At 37.4% G+C, this 23,332-nt stretch overlaps 8 protein-coding genes across 17 annotated transcripts; 7 read left to right on the top strand and 1 right to left on the bottom strand.

The window, feature by feature from the left end:
- The first annotated feature begins 683 nt into the window (after positions 1 to 683).
- Positions 684 to 3,272, top strand: LOC125606968 (receptor-like kinase LIP2). Its single transcript, XM_048776227.1, has 5 exons — positions 684 to 934; positions 1,024 to 1,187; positions 1,445 to 1,634; positions 1,725 to 2,122; positions 2,204 to 3,272. The coding sequence occupies exons 1-5, from the start codon at positions 847 to 849 to the stop codon at positions 3,068 to 3,070; spliced, it is 1,707 nt and encodes a 568-aa protein (XP_048632184.1). The 5' UTR covers positions 684 to 846; the 3' UTR covers positions 3,071 to 3,272.
- A 911-nt stretch (positions 3,273 to 4,183) lies between these two features.
- On the top strand, positions 4,184 to 5,475 carry LOC106443865 (tyrosine-protein phosphatase DSP3). Of its 2 annotated transcripts, XM_048776229.1 has the most exons (5): positions 4,184 to 4,426; positions 4,540 to 4,633; positions 4,712 to 4,769; positions 4,856 to 4,899; positions 5,007 to 5,475. In XM_048776229.1, the coding sequence occupies exons 1-5, from the start codon at positions 4,269 to 4,271 to the stop codon at positions 5,268 to 5,270; spliced, it is 618 nt and encodes a 205-aa protein (XP_048632186.1). In that variant the 5' UTR covers positions 4,184 to 4,268; the 3' UTR covers positions 5,271 to 5,475. The 2 variants fall into 2 exon arrangements, with proteins under 2 accessions (XP_048632186.1, XP_048632185.1); XM_048776228.1 differs by having other exon boundaries at positions 4,540 to 4,769.
- Positions 5,476 to 6,390: 915 nt separating this feature from the next.
- LOC106438951 (isopentenyl-diphosphate Delta-isomerase II, chloroplastic) lies at positions 6,391 to 8,668 on the top strand. The gene is made up of 6 exons (XM_013880273.3): positions 6,391 to 6,649; positions 7,097 to 7,152; positions 7,541 to 7,632; positions 7,864 to 7,966; positions 8,057 to 8,194; positions 8,270 to 8,668. The coding sequence occupies exons 1-6, from the start codon at positions 6,444 to 6,446 to the stop codon at positions 8,518 to 8,520; spliced, it is 846 nt and encodes a 281-aa protein (XP_013735727.1). The 5' UTR covers positions 6,391 to 6,443; the 3' UTR covers positions 8,521 to 8,668.
- A 35-nt stretch (positions 8,669 to 8,703) lies between these two features.
- Positions 8,704 to 10,537, top strand: LOC106438952 (putative 4-hydroxy-4-methyl-2-oxoglutarate aldolase 2). Of its 3 annotated transcripts, none has more exons than XM_013880274.3 (3): positions 8,704 to 8,946; positions 9,089 to 9,305; positions 10,112 to 10,537. In XM_013880274.3, the coding sequence occupies exons 2-3, from the start codon at positions 9,122 to 9,124 to the stop codon at positions 10,426 to 10,428; spliced, it is 501 nt and encodes a 166-aa protein (XP_013735728.2). In that variant the 5' UTR covers positions 8,704 to 8,946; positions 9,089 to 9,121; the 3' UTR covers positions 10,429 to 10,537. The 3 variants fall into 3 exon arrangements, with proteins under 3 accessions (XP_013735728.2, XP_013735730.2, XP_013735729.2); XM_013880276.3 differs by having other exon boundaries at positions 8,713 to 8,946; positions 9,101 to 9,305; XM_013880275.3 differs by having other exon boundaries at positions 8,714 to 8,946; positions 9,057 to 9,305.
- A 417-nt stretch (positions 10,538 to 10,954) lies between these two features.
- Positions 10,955 to 14,151, top strand: LOC125606966 (histidine--tRNA ligase, cytoplasmic-like). The gene is made up of 4 exons (XM_048776221.1): positions 10,955 to 12,427; positions 12,509 to 12,688; positions 12,775 to 13,578; positions 13,678 to 14,151. Exons 1-4 carry the CDS (start codon positions 11,141 to 11,143, stop codon positions 13,981 to 13,983), a joined length of 2,577 nt encoding a protein of 858 aa, XP_048632178.1. The 5' UTR covers positions 10,955 to 11,140; the 3' UTR covers positions 13,984 to 14,151.
- Positions 14,152 to 14,767: 616 nt separating this feature from the next.
- On the top strand, positions 14,768 to 17,689 carry LOC125606967 (probable protein phosphatase 2C 33). 5 transcript variants are annotated; one of them, XM_048776225.1, is made up of 8 exons: positions 14,794 to 15,016; positions 15,114 to 15,165; positions 15,269 to 15,320; positions 15,406 to 15,797; positions 16,007 to 16,411; positions 16,482 to 16,599; positions 16,681 to 16,904; positions 17,059 to 17,689. In XM_048776225.1, the coding sequence occupies exons 4-8, from the start codon at positions 15,534 to 15,536 to the stop codon at positions 17,512 to 17,514; spliced, it is 1,467 nt and encodes a 488-aa protein (XP_048632182.1). In that variant the 5' UTR covers positions 14,794 to 15,016; positions 15,114 to 15,165; positions 15,269 to 15,320; positions 15,406 to 15,533; the 3' UTR covers positions 17,515 to 17,689. The 5 variants fall into 5 exon arrangements, with proteins under 5 accessions (XP_048632179.1, XP_048632183.1, XP_048632182.1 ...); XM_048776222.1 differs by having other exon boundaries at positions 14,768 to 15,016; positions 15,114 to 15,320; XM_048776224.1 differs by lacking the exon at positions 15,269 to 15,320.
- A 1,194-nt stretch (positions 17,690 to 18,883) lies between these two features.
- On the top strand, positions 18,884 to 21,030 carry LOC106438948 (tyrosine--tRNA ligase, chloroplastic/mitochondrial). Of its 3 annotated transcripts, none has more exons than XM_013880268.3 (2): positions 18,884 to 19,042; positions 19,357 to 21,030. In XM_013880268.3, the coding sequence occupies exon 2, from the start codon at positions 19,406 to 19,408 to the stop codon at positions 20,906 to 20,908; it is 1,503 nt and encodes a 500-aa protein (XP_013735722.2). In that variant the 5' UTR covers positions 18,884 to 19,042; positions 19,357 to 19,405; the 3' UTR covers positions 20,909 to 21,030. The 3 variants fall into 3 exon arrangements, with proteins under 3 accessions (XP_013735722.2, XP_013735723.2, XP_013735721.2); XM_013880269.3 differs by lacking the exon at positions 18,884 to 19,042 and adding an exon at positions 19,056 to 19,141; XM_013880267.3 differs by lacking the exon at positions 18,884 to 19,042 and adding an exon at positions 19,056 to 19,229.
- On the bottom strand, positions 20,978 to 22,857 carry LOC106438947 (pentatricopeptide repeat-containing protein At3g02650, mitochondrial). The gene has a single exon (XM_013880266.3). It carries the CDS (start codon positions 22,745 to 22,747, stop codon positions 21,053 to 21,055), a length of 1,695 nt encoding a protein of 564 aa, XP_013735720.2. The 5' UTR covers positions 22,748 to 22,857; the 3' UTR covers positions 20,978 to 21,052.
- Between the last annotated feature and the right edge of the window lie 475 nt (positions 22,858 to 23,332).

The following is a 23,332-nucleotide window of genomic DNA, read 5'->3' as shown; positions in this document are numbered from 1 at the left end:
AAGCATGCTAAGGAAGCAAAACACTAAAGTATGAGCAGATAAATGATCATATATCACATTCTTGAATTTTAGTACTTGGAGCTCACAAAGCAAAACATGATTCATCACCAAATAAGGAAACTCCCAATGTAACTCTTATTTCAGTAATCTTTGACTACCACTGGTTGATACAATCATTTTCCAGCCTCCCGGATTCATAGATTCACAGTTGCCATTGAGCATATCCAAGGTCCGTGAAGGACACTTACAAAATCAGAGAAAGGGGGGCTGGTTTTACAAGTAGAACGAACTGATTTTATGTGAGTCCACAAATAGTTTATACTAGTCCATCACTTAGGGCTGATTTTCTATAGTATCATTTTTAGCTGGATAATTAGTCTATCTAAATTATGAAAAATATTATTCCATTTTTAGCTGAATAATCTCTCTAAATTATGAAAAGTATTATTCCATTTTAAGCTGGATATCATCTATCATTTTCTCTAATTTTGATAGAAAAATATCTTTACATCGAAGCATAACTATTTTTCTTACAGCTATATAGTTATATTTTACAGAAATCAAATGATGGTTCTCCATGTTTTTGGGAGAAGTTAACATTTTGACAGATTGAGAATTAAAAGAATCTAAAATTGTTTTTTCCTTACTTCTCGGAGAAGTCATTCTTCTTCATCGATTTTAGGTGGCTTTGATTTATCTCCCTCTTTTTCTTCTTCTTACTCCTCTCTTTCTCTCATTTTTTCGTGTTGTTTCTCTTTTACGTCGGTCCTTCAACCTTCATGAAGGACCCGACCTATTGCTAAATCCTAAGCAAAACAACGTTAAGTTATTTTTATTTGGATCATCATGCACTGCTTCCCGTGTTTTTCTACGCCTAGGAATAAAAAATCTTCAAGTTCCGACGAGGCTAACAACAACGAAGTCAAACTGCATGGTATGCATGTCCTAACGTTGGCTTATTTATGAGTTACGTGGTTGATACGTTAGGTAATAAAACTTGTTACTTTTTTTTTTTGGTTAAAGAGAGGAGACAACCAGATGAAGCAGAGCAATCAGAAGAAACCACGTTGAAGATATTCAGTTTCCGGGAATTAGCAACAGCGACAAAGAATTTCCGGCAAGAATGTTTGTTAGGAGAAGGTGGATTCGGTAGGGTTTACAAAGGAACCCTTAAATCTACTGGCCAGGTTTGATACTGAAAAGTTATAATTGAGAACCATTGAATTCATTCAACCATCCATGATCTTTGTCACGGCCGGTCTTAAAATTTTAAAGATTATAGGAAATCTAGTTTAAAAAGAAAAAAAAAATTGGAAGTCTATATTTATGTAAATGATCTTTTAAATTTTGGGAGTCCTAGACCTATATTTCATTTACCTATTCCCAAAACCAGTACAAATAACCATAATTAGTAATAATTTGTGTTGTTTCGGGGAATGTGTAGGTGGTGGCTGTAAAGCAACTAGACAAGCATGGATTGCATGGGAACAAAGAGTTTCAAACTGAGGTCTTGTCATTAGGTCAACTTGATCATCCCAATCTTGTTAAGCTTGTAGGGTATTGCGCCGATGGAGATCAAAGGCTTTTGGTCTATGACTATATCTCTGGAGGTACCCTTGAAGACAATCTTCAAGGTAGATATGTATAGAGAGTTTCTTTTTCAACACGTTTTTAACTTTTTAAAAGAAAAAAAAAACTGAGATTAGGGATGCTTGGTTTTGTAGAGCCAAAACCAGACCGTCAACCGATGGATTGGACAATGAGGATGCAGATAGCATATGGCGCAGCGCAAGGACTTGAATACTTGCACGATAAAGTGGATCCACCAGTGATATACCGTGATTTAAAAGCTTCAAACATTTTGTTGGACGATGACTTGTGTCCCAAGCTTTGTGACTTTGGCCTTCATAAGCTAGGACCAGGGACGGGTGATAAGATGATGGCTTTATCTTCTCGTGTAATGGGAACTTACGGTTACTCCGCGCCTGAGTATACTCGAGGAGGAACTCTCACCACGAAATCAGATGTCTATAGCTTTGGAGTTGTGTTGCTTGAACTCATCACTGGTCGAAAAGCTCTTGATACTACTAAACCTAATGATGAACAAAACTTAGTTTCATGGGTAAAATATAAACAAACCATAAAGACAAAGCTTCCTATATTTTTTGTGTTCTTTATGAACTATTATTCCTTTTAATCGCAGGCACAACCGATATTTAGAGATCCAAAGAGATATCCTGATATGGTAGATCCAATATTGAAGAAGAAATTTTCAGAGAGAGGCTTAAACCAAGCAGTTGCAATAGCTTCAATGTGTGTGCAAGAGGAACCAACGGCTCGTCCTTTGATAAGCGATGTAATGGTTGCACTTAGCTTCCTTTCAATGTCAACAGAAGATGGGATTCCCACAGCAGTTCCCATGTTATCCTTCAAGGACAAAAGCATGTCTATAGCCTTGAGCCGGCATGATTCAAATCTTGTGTCTCCTACTCCTGAGGTAGCTACTGAAGATGACAAGTCTAGTACATCATCAGATGAAGATTCATCTACGGACAATGAAAAGGAGATGATGAGTAAGAAGAAGAAGAAGAAACTTGAGGAGGAAGATAGCTTGACCGAATCTGATGATGGGTCTGATTCTAACTCAGATGATGAACATGAAAAGGACCAAGAGAGTCAACCACCAAAGCCTGTTGACGAGAAGAACCAGGCGCAGAGCTTGAAGATAAAGTATCGATATAGTTGGGAAGACGTGGATATTAATGAGGGGAGGCTAAGCAGTAAAAGCAGCCAAAAATCAAATGATGGAGGAAGCATCTCTTCGGGATATGAGAGCAACAAAGATCATGATGATTTGCCTAAGGAGAAGGAGGAGAAAGAGGAAGATCATACTCATCTTGAGCACATGCAAAGCTCAAAAACTGATGATAGTCAAAGTGTTTACTTTGATGATGATGATGATTCAGGAGATGATAATGAAGAAGTCTCTTTGCATCGTGTAAAATCAGAGGTTGAGGTTGGTTCTTTCGAAGATGACAGTGGAGCTTCTTTGCACCATACTGAATCATAGTTTGAGAGTGATGCTATTGAAGATTGAAACTTTCTTTAGGATTTTTATTCATCCTTTGAAGCTAACGATCAAAGTAATTTTCAAGGGAAAGATTCTCATTTGAAAATTTAATATACATTTTAAAGTTTTTTAACAAGTTTATAACCATATCTCTTTATATATGATGAAGATGGTTTGGATTAATAAACAAACAAACAAACAACATGTGGTATGTATAACTCAAATGATCTGATTGAAAAAACTCATGTTCTTACAATTCTCTTATGTTTTATAGTGTTCTTGAAAAAACAAAACAATAGCCAAAATATATATCTATTTTAAAAAAATGTATACAGAAAAGCATTTAAAAATATTGTTTTTATATAAATAGTAAATCAGCAGTTTAGACAGAAACAAGTGTCAGATAACCAAACCCTAAATATAAATCTTATGAATCACCAATCTTAGCTATGACTATAAGCAAGATTAGATTATCCAGAGAAAAAAAAAGGAAAGTAGCAGATTCTCAAATTTTGGTATACTAAACTGATACAAAAAATTCTTATAAAGTTATAAACATAAATATTTATCATCCTCTATCCTATTTGTGAGTAATGAATCATCCATCTTAAACATGACTATAAAGATTAGATTATCCAGAATAAAAAGGAAAGAAATAGATTCTCAGTTTAGATATACTAAATTAGATACTGAACAGATACAAATAGTTCATATGAACATAAACATTTATTATCCCTTATCCTATTTAATTGTGATTAAGGATATGTCTATGACGATTTTTTCCCTAGTCAATGACAATTGGTCAATACTCAATACTTTCAGTCTATAGAAGAAAAATCAAAATGAGACCACTCAGATTTTTTTTTTTCATGGTGTGATTCGACGACTAGTTTTGAATTTGATTCGAGGTCGACCACTTTTTAATATGAGAATTTTCTTGCTCTTCGAATAGAAAAATATTACAGGATTGACTAAAAATTAAAGATTCTAAAAGAATAGTCAGCGGTGAGGATCTAAACAAAAAGAACAAGATACTACACGTGGCAAGATCCTAGAGATACCAGTGAGGGTCCACCCTAAATCCCCATTTAATCAGAGTCCGCTTTTCAAAGCTCCTCCTATAAAAGGAGAAGCCTTTCTTTCTCTCAAAAATCAATTCTTTGCTCTCTGTTTCTCTCTCTGCTTCTTCTGATCCTCAATGTGTTTGATAATGGAAGCGGCGGAAGATCACGTCGACGGTGGTGTTTTAGCTGCGCCGTCGAATTTCTCGATGGTCGAAGACGGGATTTACCGGTCCGGGTTTCCTAAACCGGAGAATTTCGGTTTTCTCACAACTCTAAATCTTCGTTCCATCATGTAAGAGTTTTTCTCTTGTGGCCGGGTTTATTCAATTATACATTTTTAATTGTTTTTATTCACATTTGAGCTGATAAAAATCGTTCCTTTTCGTTGTTGATTCACCAAAACAGCTATCTTTGTCCTGAGCCATACACTGAGGAGAATCTCAAGTTTCTTGAGGCTAACAACATTAAGCTTTTCCAATTTGGAATCGAAGGCAAAACGGTGCGTTTTTGTTTCTTGTTGATCTTTGAGTCACTGTTGATTTTTTTTTTTATAACTGAATCGGTTATGATTTTGCAGGATCCTCCAACTCTTATGCCAAAAGATACAGTTTTGGATGCTCTCAAAGTCTTAGTTGGTAAGGATTCCAACACTCAGCACTGTCTTTTTTTAGCTGCTGCTGTTTAATGATGTCTTTAATAAATGTTTTGTTTTTCTCTGTAGATGTAAGAAACCATCCTATTCTCATACACTGCAAAGCCGGAAAGGTAATAATAGTATACATCAACCCTTTTTCCTCTTTGGACATTTTTTAATGAGATTTAGTTATTTACAGGACGCTAATGGTTTTGGTGAACTCAATTATTGAATGCAGCATAGGACAGGTTGTTTGGTGGGATGCTTGAGGAAAGTACAGAGCTGGTGTTTATCATCTGTGCTTGAGGAATACCAGAAGAACGCTGGTTTGAAGTGGAGACAAAGGGATTTGAATTTCATTGAGGCGTTTGATACCCTGAGCTTGAGGCAGTGTCTATTGAGCATCATGTATCGTTATCACGGCTATGGCTTCAAGAGGAAAAGGCTTCTCCATGAAGAAGAGAATGTCCAGACGCCGAAACTGCAGGCTGCTAAAGTTTGAAAATAAGAGCTAACCAAGTTAGTCAGGTTTGATTTGTTTTTTTTAAGCATTAGAATTGTACAGAAAGGCTACTCTTCATTAGTGCATGAGAGGTCAATTAGCTCCATGACCACTAATGCCTAAGTTACTTTTTATCTTTTATGTTTAACTTGTCATTGTTGTAGCGATTACCATTATTATTATAATACAATAAAAGATTACTACACTGTGTGACATTTTCGACCACTAGATGTTAGGACATAGGTTGCAAATTAAAAAACAAAACATTAGTGGCTTAGGTTGAAACTTCAACGAACTTCTCAAGCAAAGTAGATGCAAAAGGGTAAGATGTTTAGGTTTTGAAAAGTAGTTATTGAAAGAAGGAAAACAGAGGAGGTAAGGAGTATCGAGTCATCTTCCTTATTAATAGCATGTGCGCTGCAGGACAAGGTTTCTGACTATATATACCACAATGTACTAAGAAAAGTATTCTCTAACTAAAGATAAATTAGAGATTCCACCAATTTGTTTTAGCATTCTTTAACTAAAGAAAGTCATATTCTCTTTTAATCTTTGACGGTGTCTTTACACCTAATCTTACACGTTAATAGAGAAAAACAAGAAGAAAAAGGTGAATGTATACAGAAATTAGTTATTATATAGCTGATTTTGATACCCATTATTAGTCTCTCAACGTGATCGAGTCAGCAAATTAGGACAGATGAATAGTAAGTAGTATATGTTACCACAACTGAGATGATAATCAAATATATAACAAAGCTTGATCAAGAATAAACCACCCAACATTCTCTCTTGCCTTCATGAATAAACACACACATACACTTAACAAGCTCCTTAATCCTAACACACAAAGCCACTTAAACCAAAACGTTTTCTACACTTTAATGTTAAGCAAAAACCTATAAACAGAGAGATTGAATTCACATCACTATCCTGAAACATATGACATTCAAACCTACTATTCAAAGGGTCAGCTTCATGGGAAAAATTGCAGATTAAACCCTCAAAATAACAAAATTGTGCAAATAAACCCTTTTTAAAAGAGGAAACAAATCTTATCCACTTTTGTCTGGGGGGGTTTTATCGGATGCGGAGAGGTATATGGTAATGGTCTGTGGACATAAGTAAAAAACAGGGGAAACGCATCAGTGATCAACCACCACATGCACACCAATGTCTGCTTCTTCTTTATTTAATTTCCCATTGATTCGCCTCAGATCTCTCTCACATCTCCCTCTCTCATCGCTCCGATCCGTTTCCGTTCCCATTTCACAGAGAAAGTTGCCGACTTTTCGAGCTTTCTCCGGTACCGCAATGACGGCAGATGCTAAAGATGCTGGAATGGATGCTGTTCAGAGACGCCTCATGTTTGAGGACGAGTAAGTCTTCTCTGACTAATGGGTTTTGCCAAAAATTGTACCTTTTTTTGTTTTTAAATCGGTTAGTCTCCATTGTTAGGTTGCTGAGAAACAGAATAAAGTGTCGAACTTTGGTTCTGGGAATTTGAGTTTTTTTTTTTAGATTTGTTGACTTCGATTTATTAATAATAATGTCTCATTGTCTTTGTATGAAAGACATGACAGTGTGTTGGGTGGAACACTACTGGTCAGGTTATATGCTATGCTGTTCAGTCTCATGGTTTTGGCCGATAATAACTTATTTATCTTTGTCCCCTTTTATACTAAAATCTAATGATGATATGATGGTTGATCCCATTACTTTGATAGAAGTGTTTCTTTGTTCTCTTGATGCGCATCTACTTTGATCTCTCCAACCTTAATTTTAACGATTCAGTTCTTCATTGTCTGTCTTTTTTTTTTTTGTAGATGCATTCTTGTTGATGAAACTGATCGTGTTGTGGGGCATGACAGCAAATATAATTGTAAGCGAACTTGGTTCTATTCTCATCCTATCTCTTACTATTGTTTTTTTCGTTGAAGTTCACGTGCTTCTTTTAATTTTTCTCCTATAAACTAAACTTAGTTGCATCAAGTGCCACAGGCCTCTGAATTTGTCGAACGAACGTACTATTTTCTTCTGTAGCTAGTAACATTTCTAGTGTATCAAATGTCATAGGCCTCCTCAGTGAATGGACACATTATATGGCCCTCGCTTGTATTGTTGGATATAACAAAAGTTCTGTCTTGTCTTGTTGAACATATAAAATAGAAGGCTACTCGCTTTGTTTTTCTTTGGCTGTTTTGCTTCTTATCTCTCTGTCTATGCCACTATTTTGAGATACTGATGATACCTTATAAAATAATGTGAAGGTCATCTGATGGAGAATATTGAAGCTAAGAATTTGCTTCACAGGGCCTTTAGTGTATTTTTATTCAACTCCAACTATGAGTTGCTTCTCCAGGTATTTTGCTTTACAAATGCATAGACTTGTTACTAGTGTCATATCTTAAATAACCTTTGTGGATAGTAGTAAGCTCAATATATATGGGAGGGTAGATCCTAAGCTCTATTATAAGGTATTTGGTTGCACTGGATGTGGCTATGATGCTCTTGTGATTTTGGGTGGTTGGTGGGTCTTAATAAGCGGGCTCATATGTTATTCTACTGAACTTCCTTCATGTCTTTTAAACAGCAAAGGTCGAAAGCAAAGGTGACTTTCCCTCTGGTGTGGACAAACACTTGTTGCAGCCACCCTCTTTACCGTGAATCTGAGCTTATCGAGGAAAATACACTCGGTTGGTATCTTCTTGGCTAACGATTTAGTATGCAGCAAATGGTAGCTTCACTTGACTACTGATCTCATTGTTTGGTCAATTCTCATTCAGGAGTGAGGAATGCTGCACAGAGAAAGCTTCTTGACGAGCTCGGTATTGTAGCTGAAGATGTACCAGTCGACGAGTTCACCCCCTTGGGACGTATGCTTTACAAGGCTCCTTCTGATGGCAAATGGGGAGAGCACGAACGTAATCACCATTCCCCTGAGACTCGTCCTGACCTTCATTTGATGGGAACATTGATGTTTCTTTTGTTTATTGCAGTGGACTACTTGCTGTTCATTGTGAGGGATGTTAAGGTCCAACCAAACCCGGATGAAGTAGCGGATATAAAGTATGTGAGCAGGGAAGAGCTGAAGGAGCTGGTGAAGAAAGCAGATGCGGGGGAGGAAGGTTTGAAGTTGTCTCCGTGGTTCAGATTGGTGGTGGATAACTTCTTGATGAAGTGGTGGGATCATGTTGAGAAAGGGACTCTGAGTGAAGCTGTTGACATGAAAACCATCCACAAACTCTGAACTCTTCCCTAAGTTTTTTTTCTCTGTTTTTTAGATATTTTTTTTGGTGATAATAATTGAGAGATGTGATACTTTTAGATATTCCAAGTTTCGTTTTTATTTGGATTTTATGAATTATCTTTTAGTAATCTAAAGTTTGAATTTTACATTGCGTAAAAAGCATAAAGAGAAAGTGAGATAGCAAAGGAAACAAACAGAGTCGAAAACAGAGGAAAGGAAAAGCAAAGATTCCATTTTTCGATCTGTTTTTTACATAAAGTCACTAGTTTATTTATTTATTGTAATGAAATGACCAAAGCAAGTACTGTTGTATGTGTTTATGACTTTGGTTCTGCTTTTATAAAATCATCACTTCCATCTCTCTGAGGCTCGAGGACACGGACAGACAGAGTTTTATTTTCTTAATCCGAGTTTATTCTATTTCAGGTAAAAGAATGATGAGACTCGATCTAATCTCCCTTTTGTTCTGTCTAGATTCATCGCTTTGTTTGTGTCAGATTAATCTTGATTTGAATTTTTGTTTAATATATAACCAGTTCCAAGATTACTTGTATTGATGATCATATAGTTCTGAATCAAGCAAGGTGAGAGAACGAGAGAGATGGCGTTTGTGACCACTGCAGAAGTATGTGACGCGAATCAAGATCTGATCCGTAGTGGCCAGCTCAGAGCTCTGCAACCCTGTTTCCAGATTTACGGTCGTCGTCAAATATTCTCAGGTCCTGTAGTTACCGTCAAAGTGTTTGAAGACAATGGCTTGATCCGTCAGTTTCTTGAAGAGAAAGGTATGTATATTCATTCTTCTTTCTTCTTGCTATATAGATTTCAAAAGACTCAAAAACTTTATTCTTAGAGAGACCTTAAGAGACATGAACTTTCATAGGATCATTGAACATGGTTTAGAGTTTTACATAACTCAGCTCTGGTTCGTTATTTAACAAGCAGCTTCAAATGTTTATTTGCTTGAAACTATGGTTGATGAAGTTTAAGATCATCTATCTGATTCAGTAGTAATGATAGCTCTATACTACTGCTTAGTTTATAGAGAATGAAACTCTGTAACACTACTGCTTTAAGATAAACCAATCTGTCCTGTACTATTCACATCAAGAACTCTTCACAGATGATGATAATCATTTGATATGTTGAGGGAACAAGATGTTAATAATCATAGATACATGGTAGAAACATAGAATTCACTTATAAATACAAACATATTCTATTTTTTTGGTAGGAATACAAACATATTCTATTACCAGAGCATATAATTCCCTTAGGTACAAAACATATGAATTCATTTACAAATACATGAACTCTTTTTAAAACAACATATAATCCTATTTCAAACACACAGAAGCTTATCCTAGTCATAACATAGAAATCTATATCTGAACTTGTTACCTTTTTTGGATATTAGTAATTGTATCAATCCTGGTGTATACCGGATTCTCTAACCATTCTAAATTTCTAGTGAATAGAAATGAGATGACTCTTCCTAAAAAAAGAATCTTTGCTTACAATAAACCAACCTGTTCTCATGTATCTTTCACAGCAAAAGCTCACTGATGTTTTTTGAAACCTTAAAAAACAGGCAATGGAAGAGTCCTTGTGGTGGATGGTGGAGGAAGTCTACGCTGTGCCATACTTGGAGGAAACCCGGTAGTACAAGCTCAGAACAACGGGTGGGCGGGGATCATAGTGAACGGTTGCATCAGAGACGTTGATGAGATCAATGGTTGCGACATTGGAGTGAGAGCTTTAGCTTCTCATCCTATAAAGGCTAGTAAGAAAGGACTTGGTGAACAAAGAGTCCCTCTCAACATAGCAGGCACTAGGATCTGCGATGGCGAGTGGCTTTACGCAGATACTGATGGCATCCTTGTTTCTCATATCGAGTTATCGGTTTAGAAACAAGGACAGAAGAGTTGTGATTTGTTTGAATGTTGAAGGAAGCTTTGTCTGAAAAATTTGATCTTTTTGTCGTTTTGTGGTAATAATAAAGAAAAACGTTTCTCTTTTTCTTCTCTCTTCCCAATCGCTCGTTCAGTTTAAACTGCGTTTCGTTTAGGTTATAAAAACTCCAATTAAAAACTATTAAAGAGCAAAATGAGAGCTAACTGCAAAGATTGCTGAAGTTGGATTATAAAGTGAAACTCAAATTAAATCTTCTTTATACAAAAAATGATATTTTACTCTTTTTTGTATACATGATGTTTTGATTTTAATTAATGCATTTGCTTAAAATTAAAATCTAAAAATATGAATGATAAACTTTGTTAGAAAGTAAATAAACCTAACAAAAAGGAATAAATTAATATATATATATATATATATATATTTAATTTTTGGCAATATATGTGTAAATTGGTTAACATTAATTTGTCCAATCCAAAAAATCATATATCTTTTTCTGATAGAGATTATAGAAATATGTCAGAAAATGTAGATAATTTCTATCCATATTTGAGAAAGTATAAGTTTTGTCTATATACAATTTTTACCCTATGTTAATGTAAAAAAATATACAACTTTTACCCGATACAGTAATATAGTCATATTCTCTCACTCTACGAAACCCTAAACAGCGTTTCAATCAATCTCTCGTGGCTTTGCTCTCACAATGGCGGCGGAGAGAACGACGATTACTCTCGGAGGCAAAGGATCCTCCTTTTCCTCTTCCTCCGTCTACAAGATCGCTTCCGGCGTCGCCACCGTACGTATCGACTCTTCCGCGATCGAGAGATTCTCCACCAAACCCCTCCCACTGATCAAAAGAGCCTCCTTTGGCATCCCTCAAGGTCTAACCACCGAAGAGACCAGAGCTTCCTTGGCCGTGCTCTTGAACAAGCTTCTCTTGTCAAACTCCGGTTCGGTCCGGTCCGCTCTCCCGGTTAAGATACTGGAGCTTCTGAACTCAAAGGTCGAGACTTTCGAGCTTTGGGATGAGATCGAAGTGACGGAAGGTGAGAATGTCGTGTTGGAGAAGTCTTGTTCCTCGTTGGTTGGTGTGTGTTCTGTTATAGATCACAAGTCAACGGCTTTGTCGCAGATTGTTGACTCTGTTGCCGCCTTGAGCTGCGAGGCGGCGAAAGGTGATGTCTCCTCGTTTAATTCGTTGGATTCTGGAGATGGGTTTGGTTATAAAGACGCGATTAGTGTTGCTGGCGATCTCAAGGTTTTGCTTAACGGGTCTAAAGCTGTGGGGAAGGTTGAGGTTGAGGAGGTTTCGAAGATTCCGAGGATTCACGGGAAGTTTAGGGAGGTTGTGAGGGGTGTGCATTCGGATGCTCGTGTTGAGTTGAACTCTGGTGTTAAAGGAGGGAAGACTGGGTCTGGGAACTCTGCGGTTGGTGAGGCTTTGGGGACAACGTTGTTGGGTTTGTGTATGTCGGTTAAGAGCTTGGGGGAGTGTTCGTTTCTTCGTCGTAAGCTGTGTGCTGAGTCCATTGGGGATGAGAGTGTGAGGAAAGTGGTGTTGGAGAAGAGCTTTGTGGAGTATGAGAAGCTGAAGAGTGGTTATAAGTCGGCTCTTGTTGAAGAGGATCAGTGCAGATTTGCGCATAAGTTGAATGAGTGTTTGGGGATTGTGTGGAGAATCGTTGGTTTGGAAGCAGCTGCTGCCTTTTTTGTACTTGGTGGTGGAGACAAGAGCGGAGATGCAGCAGACAAAGAGGAGGCGAAGAGCGATAAGAAGAAGAAGAAGAATGATAAGAAAGCTGTTTTGGGGAAGGGGACAAGCATGGTTATCCAGTTTATAAAAGAGAGATTGGTGAATGATGGTGGTGACCAGGTGGAGCAAATCTTGAGTCTTTATAATCCTGAGAGTGACTGTTTTGATTATCTGTTGGCTAAAGTGAAAGAGATTGTAGAAAGTAATGAGAACAGGAGACTTCCCAAGCTTCCAAAGGTAAACAGTTAGGTCTCACCTTCAAATTGTTAGGCGTTTTGAGTCTATATACTATTTCTCATTTGTTTGATATTATGACAGGGCACTAGAGATTTCGCTAAAGAGCAAATGATAGTGAGAGAAAAAGCTTTTTCGATCATACAAAACGTTTTCAAGAAACATGGTGCCACTGCACTTGACACTCCTGTTTTTGAGCTGAGAGAGACACTTATGGGGAAGTATGGAGAAGACTCAAAGCTGATCTACGACATTGCTGATCAGGTTTAAACTCCATCTCTAAATATATGTTTTGTGGATAATGATGATGATTAAAATGCATGCTCATGTGTTTGGTTATTTGATTGCAGGGTGGAGAGCTTTGCTCTTTAAGATATGATCTAACAGTTCCATTTGCACGGTATGTGGCTATGAATGGTATCGCATCATTCAAAAGATACCAAATAGCAAAGGTGTACAGAAGAGACAATCCATCTAAAGGAAGATACAGAGAGTTTTACCAGTGTGATTTCGATATCGCTGGCTTGTCTGAACCAATGGGACCTGATTTCGAAGTTGTTAAGATCTTAACGGAGCTCCTTGACAAACTGGAGATTGGAGACTATGTGGTGAAACTGAATCATAGAAAGTTGCTTGATGGGATGCTGGAGATATGTGGAGTACCAGCTGAGAAATTCAGAACCATCTGTTCTAGTATCGATAAGTTAGACAAGCAAACATTCGAGCAAGTGAAGAAAGAGATGGTGGAGGAGAAGGGTTTGTCTTCAGAGATTGCAGACAGAATCGGCGGCTTTGTCAAGGAGAAAGGAGCTCCCATGGAGCTACTGACTAAACTGAGACAAGAAGGGAGCGAGTTTTTAGCCAACAGCTCGTCAAAAGAAGCTCTTGATGAGTTGAGTATCATGTTTGAAGCTCTGGAGAGGTCAAAGTGCAGTCACAGGATAGTCTTTGATCTGAGTCTAGCGAGAGGTCTTGATTACTACACGGGTGTCATCTTTGAAGCCGTTTGTATAGGAGCTGAGGTTGGATCAATTGCTGCTGGTGGGAGGTATGATAACCTTATAGGAATGTTTGGATCAAAGCAAGTGCCTGCGGTTGGTATGAGCCTGGGGATTGAGCGAGTGTTTAACATAATGGAAGAACAGCAAAAACAGGTAACTTGCTTCCCAAGTCTTACACTCTTTTTAGTTGTTGTCCTTATATTCAAAAGAATGGTTTAATGAACATTGTTTTTTGTTTTGGTATGAATTAAGGCTGTTCGAGCTACGGAGACTCAGGTTTTGGTTAGTGTGATGGAGGATAACAAGCTAGGAGAAGCTGCGGAGCTGGCTAGTATGCTGTGGGAAGCTGACATCAATGCAGAGTATCTAGTGACGAAGAGGCAAACAAAGCATTTTGATCGTGCAAAGAGTTCAGGGATCCCTTGGATGGTGGTTGTGGGCAAGAATGAGCTCAGCGGAGGTGTTGTGACGTTGAAGAAGGTGGTGGAGGGAAGTAAAGAGGAGGTTAAGGATGTTCCTAGAGACAGTTTCGTTGCAGAATTGTTGAAGCGTCTCTGAGCTGGAAGAGATCAAAGTTAGACACACTCGCTGGCTCTCGTGTTTTGTATCGAGTTTTTTTTTTTAATGATAGACTATTATCAACCCTACCTAGACTCTTGATCCAAATCAAGAAACCTTTTAAACTTAAAATCTTTGATTTGATCCAAAATGAGATCGATTATCTGATTGAGATTGGACTCGAGATGAGATTGAGACCGATAAAGAGTAGAAAATGAACACAAACACATGTTTGTCTTCATTCAAAATGTTGATCTGCAGATCTGCTGAATGTGAAAGAAGTTGATACGTGTTGGAATCTATGCCTCGTTACCGACATGTGGATCCAGTTTTTTTGTACTCATCACCATGTGTGTATTGACTTATGGGTTCCACGGAAAGTACTATTCTGTTCTGTCACTTTGATTTTTATAATATCTAAATCCAACAGATTTTCCAATAAAGTTAACTACAAACATTACCATCTCTATTAACCCTATTTAATCAAAAAAAGAAATACTTAAAATGACATTTTTTTTTCACAACATACATTATTATTTATTATACAGCAAATCAAATAAACATAATAAACTTTTAAATATAAAAGGAAACATTATTTCTCGTTTTGTAAGGATTTTTATTAAATTTGACAACAATTATTATAATAAATCTTATTTTGGTGGATGTCAGAAAACTATTATTGTGTAAGAAGAAAACGTATCATCCAACCCCCATGTTAATTTTGTACCAGCCTGAAAAAAACAATATTAATAAAAACCATTTATATTTTAAAAAAAAATAGCCGAAAACAAAATAAAATTCATCATCAGAAACAAAAGTCTCTGTCTCCATTGTTGTTTCTCTGTCTCTTCTCTCTCTTTACGAAGAAAGTAGAGAGAGAGCAGAAGAAGAAGAAGAAGAAAGAACGGGTTTGTAGTTGTTGGTTGCGTTTCTTTCTCTCAGTTACTTATTTTTCTGTTTCTCGTTTTAACTTTTACCCGGTTGAATCTGATTCTGAGATCCTCCTACGTTTTGATTGATCTGTCCTCTCCTGGTGAGTGTCTTTTCAGCTCGAATTCCATTAAATTTTTTTTTGCTTATTTTAGGTGTTAATTTTTTTTCAGTCATTTTCTTCTTTTCATTGGTTGCAGACAAAGAAGAAAACAGAGTGAGAGATAGAGAAAGGGTTTTGATGTTTCTCGTGTTTGTAGTCTCTTTCTCAATCACTGTTTGATGCATTCTCATGTTATAAATAAACAAACATCTATTCAAACCTTTTGTGAGTGTGTGTGTTTGGTGCCAATAGGAAAAAAAATATATACGTTGATCTCTCTTCCTTTTTGGAGTTTTTTTAATTTGTAAGAAGAACTATATTCATCATTAGTATTCTTGCATAAAAGTAGCTGGAACTAAAGTAGGAGGTGTATATGTTTGTTCTTGTAGTATTCATTCGCTCTTTGTGGTGATCATTGGGGTCTAAAGCTTTCAATCTTTACTCGCTGGAGGACTGTGTGTGTGACTTTACAATAGTTGGTCTGGAGTGCCTTATTAATATAATCAGGGCCCTGAGAATGGGGTCCTGTTTATCTGCAGAGAGCATGAGTCCTACTACACCGGGCTCTCCTTGCTCTCCTGGCTTTGGTGTGAAGAAAAGAAAAAACTCTAAGAAGAGACTTGGTTCCAGGAACTCCTCCTTTAATCGCATGAGAGATGATGATGATCCGTTGTCTACGGTTCCGGGTCGGATGTTCTTGAATGGTTCAAGTGAGGTTGCTTGTATCTTCACTCAACAAGGCAAGAAAGGGCCTAATCAAGATGCCATGGTTGTTTGGGAGGTTAGTTATAAACCATTAAGTCTTTGTTTTGGTTCTTATGTGTTGTTCTGTTGTTTCCCCCACTGCAACCAATAAATGATTTAGAATAACATCGATTCTTACATCAAATTGTTCACCTTTTAGTTTAGATTCTGCTATGCTTAGAATCAGCAGGTTTTTTATACTGATCTAGGAGAATAATTCTGATTGATTATAGTTTCTGTGTGCAGAACTTTGGTTCAAGGAAAGATACAATCTTCTGTGGAGTCTTTGATGGGCATGGTCCATATGGTCATATGGTTGCAAAGAGTGTCAGAGATAATCTCCCTCTCAAATTAAGTGCTTATTGGGAACCTAAAGTACCAGTTGAAGCTTCTCCAAAGCCCATCACCACCGTTAATAGTGACAACAACTCTGAAGACGCTGCTGCGGTTTCTTTTGTATCTGCTGAGGAAGAACCTAAGCCATCTACTGACATGGAGGAGGAGAACATGGAAGAGTCACATTCTGAATTGTTTCAAACTCTAAAAGAGGCGTTTCTCAAGGCTTATAAAGTTGTGGACAGAGAACTTATATTCAATGGCAGCGTTGACTGTTTCTGTAGTGGGACAACGGCTGTGACTTTGATCAAACAGGTATTGTCTCGGCTTGTTGTGTTTAAAGTGCTTAGGGGGTCTTCATTATATATCCTATGCTCTATCGTAGGGTGAGTATCTCGTTGTTGGAAACGTTGGGGACTCTAGAGCTGTGATGGGGACAAGAGACGGTGAAAATGGTCTTGTTGCTGTTCAACTAACCGTGGATCTCAAGCCAAATCTTCCAGGTTTGAATGATATAATAAGTCCTTATCATGGATGCATATGATGGATCCTTTTATTTAATTTCCGTTGATTGGTTTTGGCAGCTGAGGAAGAGAGAATAAAAAAGTGCCGTGGACGTGTGTTTGCTCTCAAAGATGAACCTGAAGTTTGTAGAGTTTGGCTGCCAAACTGTGACTCACCTGGACTTGCCATGGCACGTGCTTTCGGAGACTTTTGTCTGAAAAACTTCGGTCTAATCTCCGTCCCTGATGTATCATTCCGTAGATTAACCCAAAAAGATGAGTTTATAGTGTTGGCTTCAGATGGGGTAATCTTGACACATTTTATTCTCTCTGTGCATTTTTTTTTGTTCACATGTCTAATGGTTATGTTTGTGCATCTTGTAATCATTATCAAAGTAATAAATATTTTCTTATTTTTTGTTGTTGTTCATATGTCTAATGTTATGTTACGTGTGATAGATATGGGATGTACTCTCAAACGAAGAGGTAGTGGGGATTGTAGCTGCAGCACCATCTCGTTCCTCTGCGGCAAGAGCTGTAGTTGAGTCTGCGGTTAGAGCTTGGAGATATAAATACCCGACCTCCAAAGTCGATGACTGTGCTGCGGTTTGCTTGTATCTACATAACAACACAAACGCCATATCTACTACAGTTTCTTCCATCTCCAAACTGGCAGATGAGGAACTAGAAACCGCGTCTGAGAATGATGATGAATCAGGACTAAGCGGTCTAGGCCGTTCGAGTAGTGTCAGGACGAGTAAAGAGATTGCTCTTGATGAAAGTGAAGCTGAAAGGCTGATAAAAGAAGAAGAGGATAATATGGATACAGAGCATGGAACAGAGTATTCTGCACTAGAAGGTGTTGCAAGAGTTAATACACTTTTGAACTTGCCAAGATTTGTGCCTGGAAAGTGAAAAAAGAAGAAGAGTTTGAAGTGAAGAAAGAGATATAATCAAATAAAATCCAGGAGAGATTGTGTCTTTTTTTTTTCTCACGTTTCTACATTGATCTCTAACGATCAAATTAATTGACAAGAGGATTTTTTTTTTTTGTGCAAACATGTTCTCCATTAATTAAACTTGAAGAACCCTACAATAGTTCAGAGCTTTTACAGCTCCATTAGCATTATAAACTGCCAATTTGCTGGCTAAACAAGAGCTTTAAGTACTTAAGATAAATAAACCACATAACTTCAATTGCCAAGCTTCATGAAGAATCCTGTAAGAGCAATGCGATTGTTTTGTAGCATCACAAATGTATAAGAATGTGTCTTTTCATCTTAAAAGTTGTATCTGTAATATTAAAATGTTTAAAGAAATTATTGCAACAGTTGATGAATATAATTTTTAGTGAACCAATGCAATCTTTGGTGATGAATCTTTACAGCTGTTAGTGATTGTAGTATTTGATGATAAACCATTGAAATTTTTGGTGTTAACCTTTACAACCATTGAAACATTTACTGATCCATATAACTCACAATCAGAAAATTACAACAATCACAAAGGACTAAAAATGTAGAGATTCATTGTTAAACGATTTTCAAATATCTTTGAAAAAACACGTATAAACATGAGATCTTTATTTAATATTTTTGTATCTTAGTTTTGAAAATTGGATTGAGGAATGATACAATTCTTGAGTATTTATATTTCAATACCACCTCGACTTCAAAATAATATTTATTGATCCAACAAAAGTTATCATGATTTCAAAAAGGTAAATCATATAATTTATCATTTATTTTATTTAATGACTGTTAATTTGATTTAATAAGTGTTGGTGTTTTATAAAAACTATGCATAAAAATTCAAGAAAATATTATAAATGAGAAAATTCATATCAACATAAGTCACATTCATCGTCCCTTTATTAATGTTAACAAAGATGTTTCAAAGATTCTAAATAAGTTATCAATCAAATTAGTTGAATATATTATAAATTATTCTGAATACATAAAATGATACTTCTATTTTTAAAGATAATTATGATATTAAATATAGTATACATGAAAATAACAGTGACAATGAGGTCGAAGGCAATGTCCTGAGTGAAAATTTTGTTAGTTAAGAAAATATTTTTACTATAAAAATATTGTCACTAATAAAGTATTCGACAATTATTTTCAGTAAAAACATATATAATATATGTAATTATCAGTTTTTTTTTTCATTTTGAATGTTTTTTTATTGATACAGTTTGTGGTTATTTTATATTTACTTATATTATACATTTCAATGATCTTGGAAAATCAAAAGATATATATTTTCTCCCCACGGTTTCTTCACCTAGTTATTTTAATAAGATTTTAAATTTCCGGTTTTCTATGTCTGAAGTTTAAACCGGAGACTTTTCCGGTTTGCCATGTAAATCTCAAATAATCTGAAGCATTTTGGTCTGTGTGGCAAAGCAAAAAGGTCGAAAACGAAGTCCATTTTCCCAGTAAGCTCTTTCACTTCTTTCACGCTCAAAGTTTGATTCTTTTATCCATTTTTAGTTGTGTTCTCTAGTCTTTGCTTGAAGTTCTTGAAATGCATTAAGGTCTTAGATGCAATAATTCCTCTGAAAATTTACAATTTTTTTGGAGATTGAACTATCTGTTCCTGGGTTTATTGTCAATGCACATAAGGTGTTTGTTAAATTGCCTGCCTGCCTGAGAATTTTGGATTTGGAAATCAGTTTTTTTCCTTTAATTAGGCTTTTAATTGAATTGGTTTGTTTAACATTTCAGCTGATTTTTTTTTTCTTCTATTTAGTTCTACCAGCTTCTCTACTGAAGAAAGGTCACGGCAATATAGTAAACTTATGGCATATGCAACAGGAGTGACCCTTGCTTCAAGGACTATCTTCCCTTTTTGTTCCAGAACCTTGTTACCTCGCTTGCGTGTGGTTTCTATGCTTGAATCATCCTCCCCCTCCACTTTCTTCAAAAGGGTCCAAGTTCATCAGCTTTTCTCCACTTCTACAGCTCCTCTCTTCTCCTCTGTTAAGTGTTCTACTTCCTCTCTTGAGACAGCTGCTTCACGCCCAAATGTAGTTACTATACTCGAAGAAAGAGGACTCCTGGAGTCAATAACAAGCGAGAATCTCAGGTCTGCTTGTTCTGATCCCAACGTAGCTCCTCTAAAAGTCTACTGCGGGTTTGATCCAACTGCTGAGAGTTTACACTTGGGTAACCTCCTTGGTATCATTGTCCTTTCTTGGTTTCAAAGATGTGGACACCAAGCCGTTGGTTTGATCGGTGGTGCCACTGGACGCGTTGGTGACCCGTCTGGCAAAAGCCTAGAGAGACCTGAGCTTGACGCCCTTACATTGGAGAAAAACATAACCGGGATTAAAAACATCCTCGTCAAGATTCTTGGTGGCAATGCTAGCTCTTATGTGATTTTCAATAACTATGACTGGTGGAAAGATATGACGATGCTAGACTTTCTGAAAAACGTCGGTCGGTTTGCTAGAGTTGGACCAATGATGGCAAAGGAGAGTGTGAAGAAAAGGTTAGAGTCAGAGCAAGGTATGAGCTACACGGAGTTCAGTTATCAGTTACTGCAAGGATATGACTTTGTTCACTTGTTGGACAAGGAAGGGGTTAATGTTCAGATAGGTGGGAGTGATCAATGGGGAAACATAACAGCTGGAACTGATTTGATCCGTAAGATACTCCAAACCGAAGAAGCTGCCTACGGGCTAACGTTCCCTCTCCTACTGAAAAACGATGGGACTAAATTTGGAAAATCAGAAGATGGAGCCATCTGGCTATCTCCTTCAATGTTGTCGCCTTATAAGTTCTATCAGTACTTCTTCTCAGTTCCAGACGTTGATGTGATACGCTTCTTGAAGACTCTAACCTTTCTGAGTTTGGATGAGATCAAGACGTTGGAAGATGAGATGAGGAAGCCTGGGTATGTCCCTAACACCGTGCAGATGAAGCTCGCTGAAGAAGTAACCAGATTTGTACATGGTGAAGAGGGTTTGAAGGAAGCAATGAAAGCAACAGAGGCTTTAAGACCAGGAGCTGAGACAAAGCTTGATTGGAACTTGATTGAGAGAATCGCAGAGGATATACCGACTTGCTCACTGCCTGTTGATAGAGTCGCTGGTGTTTCGATTGTGGATGTGTCTGTTTCTGCAGGGTTGTTTGAGAGCAAGTCTGCAGCTAGGAGGATGTTGAAGCAAGGTGGAGTTTATATGAACAATGAGAGAGTTGATGATGAGAATAAGAGAGTTGAAGAGGGAGACATTGTTGAAGGGAAAGGTCTGGTTCTCTCTTCAGGCAAGAAGAACAAAGTAGTCATCAGAATTTCCTAAATTTTTTGAATAAAAATGATGTATTATTGATTACGTTTTCACCAGTTTATGGATACAAAACCTTTGGGGTTTCAAACCAACAAAAATAACATTCAAAAGCTATTCCAGATTGATAGAACAAATGCAAAATAAAGGAATTGAGTTCTATGCTGCAGCAAGTAGATTAACATCTTCAGATTGCATCTCTTTAACTGCTGTTATTAGCCCCTGAGTAATGGCATTGAGGTGCAAGCCCTTCTGCTTCATCTCCTCAAACAACATCTGTGCCTTTTCCCAATCCAATGCTTTGAGGCAGAACGATTGAATCAGCTTACTATACTCATCAGCACTAGGCTTCACTCCAAAACTCTCCATTTCATTCAAAAGGTTCAAAGCTTCATCATACTCTTCAATCTTGCAGTACCCTCGGATGAGTGTGTGATACGTCACGGTACTAAGCTTCTTATGTTTCTTTTTCGCTTCTGTTAGCATCTCTTGGGCTTCTTTCATCATCCCTCCTTTAGCATAACCGCTGATGATAACAGTGTATGTGTACACGTCTGGTTTCAAACCTCTACTCTCCATCAACCTCAAAACCTCTTTGGCTTCATCAAGATCTCCACTTCTCGAACAAGCGTGCACAACCAAATTGAAAACCGCATTCCCAGGAGCAGGCCCTTTCGAGATCATATCCAATAGCAAAAGTTTAGCGTCTTTAACATTCTTCATCCTGCATAAGCTATGTATCACATCGGAAAACGGTTTGATCCCCTGTCTCCTAGCTTCTCCTGACAAATCTCCCAACATCTCCTGAGCAAACGCAACAGTCCCATCGTTCTTGCAGAGCGCACTTATCAGAGTAGCAACAGAACTAGGAGGCAGCAACTTCTCTTTCGCCTTTGCCAGTTCGTAAACCGAATAAGCCTCTTCAGCTTTCCCTTCCTTACAAAACCAAGTGATGATGTTACCAACCTGGTCTCCTCCCTCGGGTAACACACCACTCTTGAGCATCTTCTCGCACACAGCCCCTGCCCACTCCATAAACGACCGCTTATAAAGCGCCTCCAACGTCACGTAATAAGTTTTCTCATTCGGAGTAAACCCAAACTCTTCTGTTTTACTAAACACATCAAAAGCAGCTTTGGACTTGCCGAGCTTACCAAACAGTGCTATCAACTCATTCATTATCTCCAGATTCAAAACACTCTCATTCTCACCAATCTCTTTAACCAAATCCCACAAAGCATAAGCGTTCAATCTACGTCCCTCGACAGATATTGCAACAAGGAGAGATTCCACAAGCGATGTGGTGACAGTGATGTCACCTTTCTTAATTGCCCACTTCAGAAACTTAATCAAGTTCTTACCTGAGATTCCTGGAGAGGACTCAAACACTTTGACGACAAGGTCTGAGTTTAGATCGACGTCGAGCGTCTTCAGACTAAACTCCAAAGACTCCTCTTCACTTCGTAACAGAGATAGCAAAGATTCAAACTTTTCCTCGTCAAATTGAGTCACTTCCTCAGATTGAGCTTCCTCGGCTTCTGCAACGGATCCACCTTCAGAAGCTTCAATTGTAGCGATCTCAGCACCATTTACATAAAAATCATGACTTTCGGAGAACCCAGAATGGGAAGGATTTGATTCTTTGTGGGCGAGCTCTGAGGCTGATGAAAATGGGTTCTTCTCTTCAGTAGGGGTCGAGGAGAAGAGCCTGAGGTTTCGGGGGGAAGCATTTTCGGAGGATGAGAATCTGGGAAGGGGTGTTAGCGAAGGAGCATGTGTCTTCTTCGTCGAGATTCGAGTAAAGGCGAGACAACGAGAGGCATTTTGCGATCGACATAAGACGGATCTCCACATTGCTTCTTTCTCTCACAGCGACTATCTTCAGCTGCAGTTTCTGATTCTAAACCCCAAAAACCCTTTTCTCTCTCTCTCGCTCAATGTCTATTTTTATACATTTTGAGGATATAGTTGGAAGGAATATAAAAGTGGAGCACTAGTATTGCAAAACAAATAGTTTTTTCTTTCTAACTTCAAATTAACCAAATTTCTATAAAAAGAAATCTTATGTTTTAAAAGCAAAACAAAGATTTTGAATCTTGTTCTAGTAGTTGTGAAAAATGCAAATATCGGATTGATTCAGATAATATAGGATAATTCTAAGTGTTCATGGGTGATACTAAATCCTGATATTGTAAGTATGATGAAAATTTTGTAAGATTGTAATCTCGTTATCACGAAATGATGGAATGAAAGTTAAAGTTGAGCCAAAAAAAACAAAATTTTGAATCAAGTCTTTCTTCTTTTTACAATGTGACGGTAACATAAGAAGAAGAAGCACATTGCTTTGTTTGTTTGCAGTTCTGGTATCATTCTAGACTTTACTCTGTTTCAAATGTATTAAAAACGTTCTCTTAAGTTTTATATTTGGTGTGGTAATAA

The sequence above is a fragment of the Brassica napus genome, chromosome A3 (genome assembly GCF_020379485.1).
Source record: "Brassica napus cultivar Da-Ae chromosome A3, Da-Ae, whole genome shotgun sequence".
NCBI lineage: Eukaryota > Viridiplantae > Streptophyta > Magnoliopsida > Brassicales > Brassicaceae > Brassica > Brassica napus.
This window is presented reverse-complemented; position numbering and strand designations above follow the sequence as displayed.

Coding starts and splice junctions, on each gene's coding strand:
- LOC125606966 (XM_048776221.1), top strand. CDS start 11,141: ATGGCGGCGGAGAGAACGACGATTACTCTCGGAGGCAAAGGATCCTCC. Junction 12,689..12,774: donor TCTACGACATTGCTGATCAG/GTTTAAACTCCA, acceptor ATTTGATTGCAG/GGTGGAGAGCTTTGCTCTTT. Junction 13,579..13,677: donor TGGAAGAACAGCAAAAACAG/GTAACTTGCTTC, acceptor GTATGAATTAAG/GCTGTTCGAGCTACGGAGAC.
- LOC106438951 (XM_013880273.3), top strand. CDS start 6,444: ATGTCTGCTTCTTCTTTATTTAATTTCCCATTGATTCGCCTCAGATCT. Junction 7,153..7,540: donor GCATGACAGCAAATATAATT/GTAAGCGAACTT, acceptor AATAATGTGAAG/GTCATCTGATGGAGAATATT. Junction 8,195..8,269: donor CAAATGGGGAGAGCACGAAC/GTAATCACCATT, acceptor TGTTTATTGCAG/TGGACTACTTGCTGTTCATT.
- LOC106438952 (XM_013880274.3), top strand. CDS start 9,122: ATGGCGTTTGTGACCACTGCAGAAGTATGTGACGCGAATCAAGATCTG. Junction 9,306..10,111: donor TCAGTTTCTTGAAGAGAAAG/GTATGTATATTC, acceptor CTTAAAAAACAG/GCAATGGAAGAGTCCTTGTG.
- LOC106438947 (XM_013880266.3), bottom strand. CDS start 22,747: ATGTGGAGATCCGTCTTATGTCGATCGCAAAATGCCTCTCGTTGTCTC.
- LOC125606968 (XM_048776227.1), top strand. CDS start 847: ATGCACTGCTTCCCGTGTTTTTCTACGCCTAGGAATAAAAAATCTTCA. Junction 935..1,023: donor CAACGAAGTCAAACTGCATG/GTATGCATGTCC, acceptor TTTTGGTTAAAG/AGAGGAGACAACCAGATGAA. Junction 1,635..1,724: donor CCTTGAAGACAATCTTCAAG/GTAGATATGTAT, acceptor TTGGTTTTGTAG/AGCCAAAACCAGACCGTCAA.
- LOC125606967 (XM_048776222.1), top strand. CDS start 15,534: ATGGGGTCCTGTTTATCTGCAGAGAGCATGAGTCCTACTACACCGGGC. Junction 15,798..16,006: donor ATGCCATGGTTGTTTGGGAG/GTTAGTTATAAA, acceptor TTCTGTGTGCAG/AACTTTGGTTCAAGGAAAGA. Junction 16,412..16,481: donor CTGTGACTTTGATCAAACAG/GTATTGTCTCGG, acceptor GCTCTATCGTAG/GGTGAGTATCTCGTTGTTGG.
- LOC106443865 (XM_048776228.1), top strand. CDS start 4,269: ATGTGTTTGATAATGGAAGCGGCGGAAGATCACGTCGACGGTGGTGTT. Junction 4,770..4,855: donor TGCTCTCAAAGTCTTAGTTG/GTAAGGATTCCA, acceptor TTTTCTCTGTAG/ATGTAAGAAACCATCCTATT. Junction 4,900..5,006: donor TACACTGCAAAGCCGGAAAG/GTAATAATAGTA, acceptor TATTGAATGCAG/CATAGGACAGGTTGTTTGGT.